At 39.5% G+C, this 16494-nt stretch overlaps 1 protein-coding gene across 1 annotated transcript in view; it reads left to right on the top strand.

Moving 5' to 3' along the window:
* The window catches only part of ARFGEF1 (ADP-ribosylation factor guanine nucleotide-exchange factor 1 (brefeldin A-inhibited)), a gene marked incomplete at its 5' end in the record, with an annotated part of 65733 nt that overhangs the window by 27605 nt on the left and 21634 nt on the right, over positions 1 to 16494 (top strand). The window contains 12 exons of the mRNA XM_010154357.1: positions 400 to 499; positions 619 to 758; positions 863 to 971; positions 1931 to 2132; positions 3158 to 3269; positions 4450 to 4655; positions 4757 to 4841; positions 5643 to 5814; positions 7012 to 7163; positions 10077 to 10205; positions 13697 to 13855; positions 14218 to 14368. Coding sequence (XP_010152659.1) covers positions 400 to 499; positions 619 to 758; positions 863 to 971; positions 1931 to 2132; positions 3158 to 3269; positions 4450 to 4655; positions 4757 to 4841; positions 5643 to 5814; positions 7012 to 7163; positions 10077 to 10205; positions 13697 to 13855; positions 14218 to 14368 — 1717 coding nt within the window. The remainder of the gene's footprint in view (positions 1 to 399; positions 500 to 618; positions 759 to 862; positions 972 to 1930; positions 2133 to 3157; positions 3270 to 4449; positions 4656 to 4756; positions 4842 to 5642; positions 5815 to 7011; positions 7164 to 10076; positions 10206 to 13696; positions 13856 to 14217; positions 14369 to 16494) is intronic.

Here is a 16494-nt window from a genome sequence, read left to right as displayed (position 1 = left end):
GGGAAAGTCTTTTTTGGTAATGTAGTATCTCTCCTTTCAAAAGGCCAAATGATTTTCAACTCTTAACAGCAGCTTAGACTCCTTGGTAGGCTAAACTGTCATTCAGGACTTCACATTGTTACCGATTCTTCTGGATTTGAGTGCTGGGAATACAAAGCAAATTTTTCAGCTGGGCGGAACTCCAGAAGTACATAAGTGATAATTCGAATTCTTAATAAGAATGTATAAAGCATAAGTTGTATTTCCTCCTTTCCTCTTTTTTTCTTTTCCTCATCTCCTGTACCTCTGAAGTGTTGCTTTCAGAATTATGTATGTCAGAGTATTGGCCATCAAAGTTACTGACTGTGTTTGTAATAGATTTTATTTTTTTCCCCCCCTTCTTCCTGGAATATTTGTTAGGTTTTCTTCAAAGAAATTTTCCTGTATATCTTGGAAACTTCTACTAGCTCATTTGATCATAAATGGATGGTTATACAAACGCTGACAAGGATATGTGCAGGTATCAAGGACCGTTTGGTTCTAGTTTTTCCATAATTATGCTAAATAGCAAATCTATACTTGCCTTGAATTGAATGATTTAGTTTTTTTCCAAGTTTGACAATGTCACTTTGTTTATAGATGCCCAGAGCGTAGTGGACATCTACGTGAACTACGATTGTGATTTAAATGCAGCAAATATATTTGAAAGGCTGGTTAACGACCTGTCAAAGATTGCTCAAGGGAGGGGTAGCCAAGAACTTGGCATGTCCAATGTTCAGGTAAAAATCCCATCAAGCTTTATGAAGCTTCATGTTTCTTGGAATGATAGGTTAAGACTAAACTCTCAATTTCTCTAATGTATTGCTCTTGAAATATATTCCAGGAGTTGAGTTTGAGAAAAAAAGGATTGGAATGCTTGGTATCAATCTTAAAGTGCATGGTGGAGTGGAGTAAGGATCAATACGTAAATCCCAATTCTCAGACAACACTTGGTAAGTTACGTGACATGTTTCTTCTGGCTTTACTAAAGAGGTGTTGCAGGAATTTTACTAGTTGTAAAACATCTAGCACCATACATTTCCAGGGTACAGGTTGGTAAAACCTCTTGCATTAAAAAAGAGAGACTAAACTTGTTTTTTACTTTGGTAGAAATATTGGTAAGTTTGTCATTTGAACAAGTTGTCTAATGTGTCTTTTCTTAATGGTGTAAGTTCCTAGAAAGCTACTACACTGCAAATGACTAGATCCTGTTGTTTTCTGTATTTCTGATTTTAAAAGGACCACAAAATTTCCTTGGAAGCTTCCCTAATTTTATGTAACTTCATAATGATTAAAATACTACAGAAGCAAGATGGATGGAGAGCATTTTACTTACTTATTAATATATAGCTATAGGACTTTCAGTGTTGTATGCAGTGAAGTAACTAAATCGTTACTTGTTTTAATCTTGCTTCCGTGTGACCTGGGATGAGAAGTACAAAGCTTGTGCCAGAATTTTCAGATTAAGCGCTTAAAGTTGGTGGGTGAAGTAATGACCTTTTTAGAGGTGGCTTAGCACAGCTGTCTTAGTGCACCGGGAGCAGGAGCTCCTTGGCGTGTCTGATCAGCAACACTTTCCGGCACTGTGTCTCAAAAATGTACAATAGTGTGATTTGCTTCGGGTCAGACGTAACAGAGGACTTGAAAATAATCTGCCTACAAATTACAGTTGTCATTGAAGATTTGAATTTCAGGTATGTGATGGACTGAGAGAATCCTCCTTAATATGTTGTACTGATTTTTTTTCTTTTTCCCAACCAAAACAAAGCAGAATGTTTACAGAAAAATAAATCACTGAAGATAACCCTAGTAAATTTAGAAGCTTTCAGGGAGGATTTGAAGAACAGCCTGTGATTTTAATTTCTTTTCACCCTATGTATTTTGTATGCATGTAACCCTTTCCAATTTATAGGTCAAGAAAAACCAGCAGAACAGGACAGCAATGAAACCAAACACCCTGAGACAATTAACAGATATGGAAGCTTAAATTCCTTGGATTCTACTGCTTCATCAGGAATTGGCAGTTACAGCACGCAGATGTCTGGCACTGACAACCCAGAGCAGTTTGAGGTCCTAAAGCAACAAAAGGAAATAATAGAACAAGGAATTGACTTGTGAGTGCCCTTTTATCACCCATGGGAGGGTGGATTCTTTTGGAGCTATGAAGATTCCTGGGTTTTTCTTCCTTCTCCTCATAGATACTCATCTTGTGTTAGGAAAAAAACTCTGGATGTAACAGCACTTCCTCTGGTGAAAGAGTGCTGAATGGTGTCCCCTTTGGAGCCTGTCAACAGTGTTTTGTGTTAACCTAATTCCTCACAGCTAGAAGATGAGTACTCTGAATGTTTGTTCTTTTTTTCTCCAGACCTGCTTGTCTAAAAATAAGATTTTTGTATTTGGATAAAAAGAACATTGAACTCATGATCAGTTGAATGTGACATGTTTTCATGTACACATTGCTGATGACAGTGTCTATATGCTTAAGCTGATGCTTTCCTTGTGATTAATTAACTTGTCGTATTGAGAACTGGAGGACGGTGTAATTTCTCAGTGCAGTCTGACGTGAATCTTCTGTGTGATTTCAGCCTTGTCACCTCTCCTCACTGAGGTCACTTTATGCAAACCCACAAGTTTTCAGTAATATAGTTCTGAACAAACATGCCTTAGTCCTTTAGGGTTTTGGTTTCACTTACCTGCTCCATTGTCTTGTACATTTCCATTCTTACAGGCAACTGGTGGATTTCTTGATTGTTTCCTAGAGAAAACAAAAAGCAACAAAGCTTAATTGCTCCTTTCCAAGCCAAGACTTTGCTGTTTCTGTGGAATATTTGTTTCCTTCACAAGTGCCAGAGGAAATGATAGTGTTTAGCTCTCTTTACTGGGAGCCGCTTAGATGCCATGTGGCCAGTTATGTAGCAAAGAGGAGGAGGCGGCTGTTTATCGGGGAAAAAATATAAAATAATCCAATGATGAAGTGAACAGCTCATTCTTATCTAATGCCCAGTTTGATAAAGGGAAAATACTTAATACATAGATTTTCAATATCTCATCCAAAATTATTGAATTTTTTTTCTTAAGCAGGTAAGGCTTTGTGCGTGGATAAAAGGGTTAACTCTCTGTCCTGATCTTGATTATACAGATTCAATAAGAAACCAAAGAGGGGGATTCAGTACCTGCAAGAACAAGGAATGCTTGGCACTACCCCTGAAGATATTGCTCAGTTCTTGCATCAAGAGGAAAGATTAGATTCAGTAAGAAAATTGTTTTCCTGATGGTTGTTTTTGCTCATGCTGATGTTTTAATACCAATTGCAAATCACATGATAGTGTTGTAAAACAGACAACATTCTTGTACAGTGAAGGAAAAAAGGAAACTTCTCTTTGTAAGCTCCAGGAGTTTGAATTGGAGTATACATGAGAGCTGTACCCTGTACTGTGTGCGTTCCGCAGTTCAGTGAAGTGGAGAAAAAGACCCACATACTTGAGCTGCCTCAAGGCTTGCACTGAGTTGCTAGTTACCTAGTGCAACTTACTAACCTGTATTTACTTCCGCCCAATAAGGGACTGCCAGAAGTAACTGTCCTTCAGAGACTGCTAAAAAATAACGCGGTGCAACAACATAAAAAGCATTTTTGCTGCCTCCCAAAGGGAAGTTATTTAATCTAGATTAGTTCTTCGATTTTATTTACAGCTAACAGCTGTTGCAGAGCTTGGGAGAATCCTGCAATATCTGACTGAGGAGGGTGGGAGTATCTCGTGTTGGTGGTGTTATGAAAACCTTAGCTTTCTGAAATGGCAGTCTGCGCTGTTGTGCTTAGTAGCAACCCCCATTGTTTTCTAAGGAAAGGTTTGCAGCTGTGACTCAAGTCACAAATTTAATATTAGAACTTAGAATCAGCCATCAAAACAAAATTTTAACCTCAATTTACATATACAGGCACCTTTATTTTTCACTGTACTGTGTTGTGTTGACAGTGATCAACTGGATGTATCTGAGTACCAGCTATTTATATTTGAGCATCACTTGCATGTATATGAGGTCTGTGGCCTAGTAGGAATGAAGTTAAGTTCAGTAAGCTTTTCATTGCTCTTGTAAGTTTCCTAACTACAAAAATCCCTACAGCAGAGGACAATCAATCATTGGTAATACTAACTTTGTATTGTGCACATGTGGAATTCATCTAATAGAAAAAAATGGTACATGAGTAAAACCAGTGAAGGCAGGTACGAGCATGTAGGAGAGCATTATAATGGAATCTTTAGCCAAAATACTTTGTTTCATAGAGTAGAGAAGAAGCAGGATGTCTTAGTTAACTACATACAGGCCTCTCTTGTTGTGAAGCAAATGGGCAATATGGCTGTTGTTCTTATATATATATTTTGTGTGTGTGTGTGCAAATGCATTGGTTTGTCTTTTCTATTCTTATTTTAGACTCAGGTTGGGGAGTTCCTGGGAGACAATGATAAATTTAACAAAGAAGTCATGTATGCATATGTAGACCAACACGACTTTTCAGGAAAAGATTTTGTTTCAGCTCTGCGCCTGTTTCTAGAAGGATTTCGTCTTCCAGGAGAGGCTCAAAAAATTGATCGCCTAATGGAGAAATTTGCTGCTAGATATTTAGAATGTAACCAAGGGTGAGCTGTACTTTTATTTTCAGAACTTCAGAAAGCTGAATAATAAGTTAAAAGACGTGGTATGTTAAATTTGCTGTTCTTTTTTTCCTTCCCCGATTCAGGCAAACTCTTTTTGCTAGTGCGGATACTGCATACGTCTTAGCTTACTCAATTATCATGTTGACGACAGATCTTCACAGTCCACAGGTATGTTGCTAGAAAAATGTTTATGCAGTCCCCAGACACCTAACTTTCAGGCTTTGTGACGATGTAGCTGTAAAAGCCTGCCGTGGAATTGAACACCAATATGTGTGTAAGAAATACAGCGGGTTAAGTTTGTGCATCTTTTAAGTAACAGTATTGTGTTTCATGGGTGTTGAGATTTTTAGGTTGTTTTGGTTAGAACTGTTCATAGCTTATTGCTTCCCTACTCTGTGTTGAATAGGAATTGTGTGGGTTTGCTTTCATATACAGCACTGACAGTAGTGATCTAACCTACAGTCAAAGCCAGAACTTGGGTAATTACTTATCCATTGATTTTAATACAAATCTGCTCCTGATTTCAGTCTGTTTGAATAAGAATGCAGCTCTATTTTGATAAATACAGCTCACTTCTGCAGTGCATGATATTCAAAGTTCAGGTGATTAACCATCATCATTTACTTAAGCAAACTCTGGAGAGTGTGTTGAACCCTTATGGGATTATGCTCAAAATAGCTAGCTTGATCTGTATGACAACATAAAACACTTGCTTTTTGGCACTAATGTCTAATTGATGTGCGAATCCTACTGAATGTTTGAGTGTTGCAATGTCCACGTGGCCTTGCATTCTTTTGTGGTTTTGACAGTGTAGCCTTGCATGTGTTGGATACTTAAAAATGTCTTCTGAATCAGCAGGTTTGTTCTGGATGGCAATTTTTCATCTGTTTGGCTGCTTCATAGGCAGCACTGTAACTGCTGTGAACTTGCCTCATTTGTTGATATTAATAGCTTCTTTCTGGGTTTCAGGTTAAGAATAAAATGACAAAAGAACAGTATATTAAAATGAACAGAGGTATCAATGACAGTAAAGATCTCCCTGAAGAGTATTTGTCTGCTATCTATAATGAAATAGCTGGAAAGAAGATCTCAATGAAAGAAACAAAAGAATTAACAATACCCACAAAATCCAGTAAACAAAGTGAGTAGTTGTGACGTTGGCTTTCTTCAAAGTGTTGGCTCTTCAGTTTCATGAAGCTATCTCCATTTTAACATGAGAGATGAATGAAGCAACCGCCACTGAACTCGAAATGAGTCCTAACATCTAATTAGATGTCCTTTTCCTCTTAACATAAATGCATGTTGCTGCCTTCAGAGCTGTGTTAAACAGAACTGCTTGTTTTCCCATCCCTTTGCATCTGAATTCCTGGTATTCAGTGCGTTGACCGTGGAGAAGACAGGTTTTGCTGTTGAACAGCAACATGGGGAAATGCATTTGAGGGCTTCGTGAAGCCACAGGGTTGCTGATAGGCACAGTGCAGAAAAGACACAGCACTTATACCTGCTATTTCTAGGGTAACCATTGTGTTTTCCTGCAGTAACCAGTCTGTCATCTTCAAAAATTTTGCATTGCATGGTTTAGGTAAAATTAGTTAGGGCCCTAATTTACGCACCTTTAAATTTATCTTTCCCCTCTCTCAAATACCAGAAAATTTTTTTGTGTGTTTTGCCCAATGTGAAGCTTCAGATGTTGTATTCATTCTAGCTTTTCTATAGGAACATGAAGAGAGACTTGACTTTCCCGGCATAGTCAGATTTTTATACTTGTACGTCCTATGTTAGCCTTATGAATAGATTGCTTACAGGAAATTTACATCAGGACAAAAAAATTCCTCTTATTTTCAGTATACATTCAATTAACGTAATGTTTTTATTGTAATTTTAAACAAGCCAATTCACTTTCTTGATGAGATGGAGGTTCCATTACTGAAATGAAAAGTTGATTAAGGTAGTTCTCCCTCCAAAGAAGGATGTCCACATAGTTTTGTTGTTATTTTCTGTACTGATGGATTGCTATGAAACTTTTGTTCACTTTGAATTTAGCTTAGTGTATGTGATGTTTATGCTGTCAGTTGAGATGATGGAGAAGAAATGTTTGTTGTGCAGATTTTAAAGTTCTTTAAAGGTTTACATTTAGGTTACATTTCATACATAAGTTTACCTTAAGTTAAATTTATCTACGTTGCAAGTGAAAGATCTTGCTGGTGTGGTAATTTCAGAAAGTACAGACAATACAAAAAATGCATCTGAGTATGGTACTTAATGAAAAAAAATTATTATATTCCTGAAGTCACTGCTGCTAAAGATGTATAAATGACAAGAAAAATTATCTTTACAGGTGTTGCTAGTGAAAAGCAGAGAAGACTCCTATATAATTTGGAAATGGAACAAATGGCTAAAACAGCTAAAGCTCTTATGGAGGCAGTGAGCCACGTCCAGGCACCTTTTACTAGTGCAACACACCTGGAGCATGTGAGACCTATGTTTAAGGTGAGATATGTGTTCAGATATTTACCTAGAATATCATACAGTTTCTTAATACAGAATACTGATTGAACAGATTTGTTGAAAATACTAGAGATTTGTCTGCTGTGTTTTGATCATTTTAAGTTATTTTACTTGCTATAGGAAAGAAGAGATTTTGAGCCTTCTATTCCAGTTTCATTTGCTGGTTTAAGAAGTTTCTATACTGGTAGAAGCAGCATCTTGATATAATGGAGGAGTTATGAGGAATGAGTTATGAGGCCGAGGGAACAAAAGTATAGAGTAGTTAAAAACCTGAAATGATAGGATTTTTATTTCAGGTATAGAGGTGTAGTCAGAACAACAGATTTATAAAAGTTTCCCTGGAGTGATGTGCTGTGAGGTCAGGTTGAGCTTCAGGCCTGAGCTCAAGAATCATAGAATCATTTAGGTTGGGAAAGACCCTTAAGATCATCAAGTCCAACCATTAACCCAACACTGCCAAGTCCACCACTAAACCATGTCCCTGAGCACCTCATCCACATCTCTTTAATGCCTCCAGGAATGGTGACTCAACTGCATCCCTGGGCAGCCCGTTCCAGTGCCTGACTGCCCTTTCAGTGAAGACTTTTTTCCTAATATCCAATCTAAACCTCACCTGGTGCAACTTGAGGCCACTTCCTCTTGTCCTGTTGCTTGTCAGTCAGGAGAAGAGACCGACCCCCGCCTCTCTGCAACCTCCTTTCAGGTAGTTGCAGAGAGCGATCAGGGCTCCCTGAGCCTCCTCTTCTCCCGCTGAACACCCCCAGTTCCCTCAGCTGCTCCTCACAGGACTTGTGCTCCAGACCCTTCTTCAGCTCCGTTGCCCTTCTCTGGACACGCTCCAGCCCCTCAGTGTCTGTCTTGCAGTGAGGAGCCCAAAACTGACCGCGCGTGTGGAGCTGCGGCCTCACCAGTGCCCAGTACAGGGGGACAATCACTGCCCTTTTCCTGGTGGCCACACTGTTCCTGATGCAGGCCAGGATGCCGTTGGCTGCCTTGGCCACCTGGGCACGCTGAAGATCTAGCTGTAAGGTTGCTGGCCATGAGGCAAACTTCTGATTTCTTTATTGCCATATTATTAAAAGTAGGTTAGTGCTCTGTACAAAATAATGCTAAATGAAACCCTTGTTTAAGATGTACTTTCAGGGTGTCAGGGTGTGAACAGTGGTGATTTCTACATGATTTCTCTCTTTTGACTACTTTAACGCTGAAATAAATTGCGTGCAGACATCTGTAAAATTCATAGATTATTTTTCCTTAAAATACCAGCCCTATTACTCTAATGTTCCTAGCCTTCAGTATCTAAAAAGTACATTTGCAAAATCCATTTTCAAAGGAGCAAAATATGAAGCAGCAGGGTACATTAACACCCTAAAGGTCTTTTGTGAAGGTGCTAAGAATTAGAAGTCTTCTTACTTGAGAATGTTCATAAACTAATTAAAGTACTGAAGACAGTGTAATATGTTGAACTGAGAGCTGTCTTCCAAAGAAAGGGAGAACTGTGGAAGTTACATATTTAATTTCTTTTTTATTTAGACTTTTTAATTTTTACGTAATCATAACTTTATAAATTTCTGGGTATCTCTTTTACTCATTGATGCCAGCATAAAATTTATCATTATATCTGTATTTACAGATAATTTTGATAAATGATTAAAACAGAACAAAAATTATTGTGGATTTTAGAGGGTTAATTTTTACCTTTAATGAAAAAATAGTCTATTATCATCGAATCATAGAATGGTTTGGGTTGGAAGGGACTTTAAAGATCATTTAGTTCCAACCCAGGAACAGTGTAATCTAGTTATGAAACATACTATACAGATCTCTAGATAGTTCTTACAGAAGTATTTCAGTTTTGTGATTTTTAAGAAAAATGAGAAAAGGGTAAAAAAAAAAAGCCAACACTCTTGGAACATAGAATCATAGAATAGTTTGGGTTGGAAGGGACCTTTAAAGGTCATGCAATAGGGAATTAAGTCCCGGATCTAGGAATTCATATGGTTCCTTTAGTACTGTCCCAGAGTTGCAGTTTGGTGTTGGCAATTGTTAAACACTTTTCCGAGGTAGTGCTTCTGGGGTCGCTGGCTTAAACAAAACCAAAGCTTTGTCGTGCATCATTTTATTATGAAATTAAGTGTGAAATCTGTTGCTCCCTGCTGTGCCCGTTGGCTCTGTATTTCATCTGAAGTGACTTCAGGTAAAACTGTTTCCAAAATAGTTGCGTGGGCGTACTCTGGGGTTCCTTCTCCATAACCACGTGTCCTTACAGTAGGATCCTCTGCATCTTCTGGTTGGTTTTCCTGCCTGTGGGAGAAGGAGTCTCGGCCACGAGGACAAGACCACGTGGACTCTCCTGCAATAACTTTATTGTGTGTGTTATGTTCTCAGTCCCACCTAAGGCAAGAGGAACAGGAAACATCAGCTGTGGCTAAGATACAAACAGACAGAGGGCTGAGGGCAACAAAATGAAGAGCAGAGAGATCAAGGAGAGAGTCATGTCCTGTCTCTCATTGTCTCACTGTAAATTTAGCAGAATTAATAAAGTTTGCCCTATTTTATCCTACCGTATGTTTTTTTCTTTCCCTTTTGGCATTATGAGGACAAAGTTCCAGCTACCTGAAGATGGTTGTGTGCCCTTTGCTGAGGGGAGAGTGCTTCTGACGGGAGGGTCGATCTGCATTCCTTCTCTCCTATTGTCTCCTGTCTCTTCTAACCGTGCTTCTGTGCGTATGTCTCGTGTCTGTTCTATTCCATTGCCTTTCAGGCAAAAAGGCGTCTTCAAGGTCAAGGATGTGAGATAAAGGTGGAATTTACACTTCAGCACGACGCTGAAACTGTAAAATTCCCTTCAAGTGCTTGCAATTGCTAACGTCACTTATTTTGCATACGTTGCAGTTGGCATGGACGCCTTTCCTAGCTGCATTCAGCGTGGGTCTGCAGGACTGTGATGACACAGAAGTTGCCTCTCTTTGTTTGGAGGGTATACGATGTGCAATCAGGATTGCTTGCATTTTCAACATTCAGGTAAAATATTTAAAATTGAGCCAGTACTTTCAGGTTCATGCCAGCAAAATGTTAGCGTGGTTCTGAGAGTCCTTGTTGCTGAAGCTATGTACTGCAATACCTAGAGGGTGCCTGCTTCTGCAATTAATGCTTCATCTGATATTTGACTGAAATTGTTTTCAAAAAAAGTGACCTTTATTTTTCCTGATGTTCTGTGCTGGGTGCTGCCGTGCCTGTGGATCGGATTTTTCTTTCCCCATGAGTTGACTACTTCTGTGTCAAAGTACTTTCTAGCTTTGTTACAAAGCTGTTTAGCTTTGTGGTGGTTCATAAAATCAGTCTTTCTGTCCTTTTTCATAAAAGAGTGTATCTGTGAACTGTTTGAAATACTGTTCTCAACTTCAGAGAGATTATACTAATCTGAGGCTTCTATATTTGGATACCATTTTAACAGTTATGGCACTGGAAATGTCATTTCTGATGTAATGCATGAATGCGTCTTCCATTAAGCACAATGCCAAGAATTCCAGACTTTCTGGCTCCAGAGGGTAGTTCTGATTTAACTTAAGAGATTTTTTTTGGCCTTTTTTTCCCCTCCCATTTTAAAATCATTGGTAGTGAACATACTATGATGTTATTGTAGACTATTAGTTAACAAATGGAGTCTAGTGTGCCAGGAGCCCATCGTAAGGGTAGCTGAAGAGAGAGGCAAGCACAAGTCACGTGTTTGATGTTGCATTATTTCATGTGTACACTGAAAACATTAAACAAATAATAATAGATTAAAAAAAAAAAACCCGCCAACCACCACAAAAATAACCCACAACAACCTTGTAAGACTAACTTCCAAGTAAAAACTGTTGACTATGTGATATGATAGTGAATTCTCCCCTTGCACTGGTATTTAGCAAATCAGCAATCTTTGTCGTTAATGTGGAAGGGCACATTGGGACAGCTGATACAGCTGCTTTAAAAAGCCCCTTTGAGACCATGTAAGGTTTCTTTCCTCTTTCTACTTCTTTCTCCCACCCCACCCCCGCCCCCCCACCCTGAACTGAACAGACTTACAAACTTGATTATCCCTGGAGCCTGAAGCTGTTCAGTGAAACTCACATTCCTGTTATTTTTGTTTCTGATCTGCAGAAGTGGAATTGGTACACATACCAGTCTGAGCAGCTGCAGAGCTTAGCTCCCAGTCCTGCAGGAGTCTGCCTTGGGTGGGGAGGGCAAGGACACGTTTGCTGTAAGATACCCATCCTCCAGGAACATACCAGCATCAGTTGTACCCTTCCATTGGCTTGGTACAGTCTGTATTGAACAAGAAGTGTTTCAAAACCCAAAGTTCTCATTTGCTGAAATTTTAAACCTTTTTTCCCCCCCCCCAACTTTCAGTATAAGTGATACTCCGTCTTGGATTCCTATGGGAATTCTGTTTTGTTGGTATCATTAAAAACAATACTGGTTTGTTGATGATTTCAGTATGTTACAGGATGATTCCATTGCACAAGGTCCTGATTAGAGGGCAGTGTTGGCTGACTCCAGAGGCCAGAGAGCTCTGGTGGTTTGAAGGAGGGTTGCAAATCTGTACTTGAGCTGACTTATGGATCTTTTCTCTTGGAGGCAGGTTTTTCCTCTTGCTCTTAACTGGTGCTGGCAACTTTTCTGTTTCACTGGATAAATATACAGAATTTAAGATTGGTGTGTAAGAACAGTTAACACTAGTTTACACACCTTGAGAGATAATGGAGGGAGCGGGGGGCTTTTACTTTTAAGAAAATTCCCAAAATACAGTTTAAGCTATGCATGTTCACCTCTAAAACCTCAATTAAAGATTCTGTTTTTCATTCTTGATGCTTTTAATCTTACTGTCACACAGTCTGGCTTTTGTCTTTAAGCATTTAGGATGAGATAAGCATCAAAAGGTTGTTAGTAATTTGTTTATATCACCTTTTTTTACTTCCTGATTGATAGACATGTTGTTTAGTAGTTTTTCTCCTACTTTGATGGCTTAGAAAATAGGCAGGGGGGAATATTTGCATGGAACAGAGAGGGAAGGTAGGACTGAAAACATTTTCCACCCGCCCTGCCATGGGCAGGGACACCTTCCACTAGGGCAGGTTGCTCAAAGCCTCATCCAGCCTGGCCTTGGACACTTCCAGGGATGGGGCATCCACAGCTTCTCTGGGCAACCTGTTCCAGTGCCTCACCACCCTCTCTGTGAAAAATTTCTTCCTGATATCCAATCTAAACCTCCCCACTCTCAATTAAAACCCGTTACCCCTTGTCCTATCACTACAGGCCCTTGTAAAAAGTCCCCCCCAGCTTCCCTGTAGCCCCTTCAGGTACTGGAAGGTGCTATAAGGTCTCCCCGGAGCCTTCTCAGTTTATAGACTCTAAAGCTTCTTTGCTTAGTACTATTTCCATGCAACTTCCATCTCTCTGTGTTTATACATCATTTGTTGTGCCTTTGCCAGCACATCCTGTAGTAGTGGTCGGGTTTGAACATGGCAGCTATGCTGTGGGGCTCTGTGAGAGTCCGCCCCTTCTATCACTGCCCACTGTTGTGGTGTTTTCTCTGTGAAACAGACATTCCTCCTGGGATCTTTTTTCTTGCAATACTTTATAGTTGGTTTTATTATGTGCTCAATGATTTTTTTTTTTAATTTCAAAATAGTCTTAAACATCCAGAAAGTTAAATATGTTTCATAGTTGTCATTTGTTTCTCTGATGTACAACCATTTCATTTGATGGCCTTCAGGTCATACTTAACAGGAAAGCAAAATGCACTTGTGAGCTCAGCTGTAATCCCCTTTATACCATTGTAATCGGCTCATGTGTGACTTGAGGAGTTTCCTGCAGTGCCTATAGATACCATATACATAAAAATTGGGTACCTACCTGTGGAACATTTTGTTTTTTGCAAGATTGATTTCATCTGCCTAGATTATAGGTCACTTGCTGTTTACCCACTCTGATAGTCTTGCCTCACAAGCTTCTGAGGTGCTCCAAATGGCATAGATTAAATGAAATATGTTTTCAGCAGTTTTGTAGAATTGGCAAAACATGCCTTTTAGATAAACCGTTTAGATTCTGTTGCCAAAAATACTACAACTTGTGAGAGTCTGATAAGGCAGGGTAGGTCCAGGTATAGTACAAGAATAGTAAAAGCATAGCTGAGATGCCACGTTTCTTCTGAAACAGCATCCTGTTTCCAAAAAAAAAAAAAAAGGCCCCCCCCGAAATCCCCAAAGACCAAGCAGAGAAACCTAACAGCCTCTTGTGTTCTGTGCTGTCAGACATTACACTTCATGTTCCTGAATAGAGGGAGCCTGATCTTATCCCACGGCTTACAACGGAATAAAATGAGGTATTTTCACTGTGTAGAATGTTTTGGAAATTCAGTTCCAGGAAGCGAAAGGTAAACAACGTAGTTGCTGAAATAAGAGATTTCACAAGTAGCTGAGGAAATACTTACCTCTTTTTTTTTTTTTTTCCCCCCTTCGCATTTGTAGCTTGAAAGAGATGCCTATGTCCAAGCCCTAGCAAGATTTACGTTACTTACCGTGAGTTCTGGTATCACTGAAATGAAGCAGAAGAATATTGATACAATTAAAACCCTCATCACAGTGGCTCACACGGATGGGAACTACTTAGGAAATTCCTGGCATGAGGTACACGGGTCGTTTGTACTTAAGCGCGTGTACTGATTTTGAACGCTGTGGCGTGCTTGTTTGTGCATAAATACAGTGCCGAGTATCTGCTTTTGTACGTACGTTACGTAGAGGTGCACCTTATGCTGCCGGAGTACAAAACATGTCTGTGTGAAAATGAAATTGCAAGAGACTAATCCAGTGGTGTTTAAATTAATGTCCATTTTAGACAGAAGTACAGAAATGCTTGTCTCACCTTGAGTGATTACAAATTTATTTTGTTCTCCTAAAGATCTGCGTAAAGATTTTTATTTACTGATTATTGACTATTTTGAACTGTTTGGGGTTTTTTTTATAAACAACTTCTTTGTTCTCTGGAATAGATTCTGAAATGCATCAGTCAGCTTGAACTGGCACAGTTAATAGGAACTGGAGTAAAACCTCGCTACATCTCAGGGACAGTGCGTGGCAGGGAAGGTTCTTTTACTGGAACAAAAGATCAGGCACCTGATGAGTTTGTGGGGCTGGGACTGGGTAAGTAATGCAGATATGAAGTATTTCATTTAACTGGTTTTGTTCAGGCACGCATTAAAGTTTGTCCTTTGTTTTGCTTATTGTTGACTGCGGGGTTCGGAGGTAAGACCGTGAAGTAGTCCTTGTAAAACTGTCTTAGGCTTTGAACAGACATATTCCTATTTCAGGAGTATTTGTTTTGCTCTCTTAAATATTACTGCGAGGATGGGAGAACGGAAAATGTAAGAAAATGGTACGTTATTCATTTCTGTTAAAGAAAGAATGGATTGCTGATGGCATGACCAGATCTGATAGTATTGCCAAGTCAGTGCACCAAGTATTTTACCAAACTGGCCAGTTAATATGTGCAGGTTAAGCATCCTGTTATGAAACTTTGCAAGAAATAGACAGTATTCAAACTAAGTGGGAGATGAGTTTAGAGTTTAACTTAGATTCTGAAATTCTCTTTCCTCCTCTTTTGTTTACTTTAAATAAGGCCCTTATTTAGCTTGGCCTGAGAGACAAAATTTCCTTTATCAATGAGACGATGTTTCCTGTTCTCCTAGAAAAGTATAGCAGTCTTACCTTAAATTATCTTGAATTATCTTAAAAAGGTGTTGTGTTTTGTTTTTTTTTTTAATAGGAAATAGTTACAGACATACAGGTGTAGGGTGTTAGGAAGCTGTGGAAGCATCAAGGAGCTATATATAGCTCGTCTTGACTGTTAGGAAGTTTTAGTTTTAGTATGATGCTTGGTATCTCCTGCCTTTTGAACAGCTTCACCTACAGCTGAGCAAAAGCTTTGTGTTCCCTCAAGTGTTCATCTAACTTTTGGGTTTTGAGGAGTGATGGTTGTTTTGCCAGCATCCCTGACCTTAGCCCTCAAACAGTCCTAATGCGTCTGGCTTTGTGTTCTCCTCGTACAGCTTCTCTTATCCTGCAGTCAGCCCTTTTCTTTCCATTGTGCTCTCCTTTGGCCTGCTTCTGTGGACACCCTCACCTTGCCAGGAGTTGCTGAAGGGAAACCTTATGCCTGGAAATGAATCTGTCTGCCAGCATCTCATATACTGAGCTTCTTCCTGCTTTTCTAATACACACCCTCCAGTTTGGTGTTCCCTGATGACCTATCCAACTCTGCTATTTCCAAATGCTGGCAGTTTCTCTACGCTGAAGTGACTGGTCTTTAAAAATTTTAAGTCCTAATAGCTCAAGAATGTAAACTGTAGTCAGATGTCTCTAAATCGTACTTGCAGTCATACTTGCTTGTGGTTGGTGTAGATCCAGCTCATAATGATCTTTCTCCCCTCTGTCAACTACATTTCGAAGGAAAATAGTCTATGCGCAAATGCATAAAACGTTTCTCTCTGAATTGAATTTCTGGAATGCTTGTTACAGTGCACATATGGAAATTTAATCTTTTTTTTTTTTCTTCGTAATATCACTTCAGTCTTACAGGAAAACTCAAGTGAGTTTAGTTTTTCATACACTTAGGGGCTGTTAGAACATAGCCATTTTCTCAACTGTTTCAGTTTTTTCACTCTTCTCCACAAATCCTGTGTTGCAAATATTTTTATTTTTCTTTCTACGATAACTCTGAAGTATCTCTTGGAATTGTGGCTTCCTAGCGATCTTCCTATAAACCGATGTTCCTGTGAAGAATAGGGTGCATATGCTCATGTATTAAGACATACATTTTACAGGAAAATAGGTGTTTATCATAGAATCACAGAATGGTTTGGGTTGGAAGGGACCTTAAAGACCATCTAGTTCCAACCCCCCTGCCATGGGCAGGGACACCTTCCACTAGACCAGGTTGCTCCAAGCCTCATCCAGCCTGGCCTTGAAGACATCCAGGGATGGGGCATCCGCAGCTTCTCTGGGCAACCTGTTCCAGTGCCTCACCACCCTCTCTGGGAAGAACTTCTTCCTGACATCTAATCTAAACCTCCTCGCTTTCAGTTTAAACCCATCCCCCCTTGTCCTGTCACTACAGGTCCTTGTAAAAAGTCCCCCCCAGCTTCCTTGTAGGCCCCTTCAGGTACTGGAAGGCTGCAATAATGTTTAATTTTGGAGAAAGTGAAAGTGCAGTCTCGTGACACAAACTTTATCGTTCAAACCTGCTTGCAAAAACACCCTTTTCTCATTTG

The sequence above is a fragment of the Eurypyga helias genome, unplaced genomic scaffold (assembly GCF_000690775.1).
Source record: "Eurypyga helias isolate BGI_N326 unplaced genomic scaffold, ASM69077v1 scaffold6386, whole genome shotgun sequence".
In the NCBI taxonomy this organism is placed as follows: domain Eukaryota; kingdom Metazoa; phylum Chordata; class Aves; order Eurypygiformes; family Eurypygidae; genus Eurypyga; species Eurypyga helias.
The sequence above is the reverse complement of the archived record's forward strand: the minus strand, read 5'-3'. Positions and strand labels throughout refer to the sequence as shown.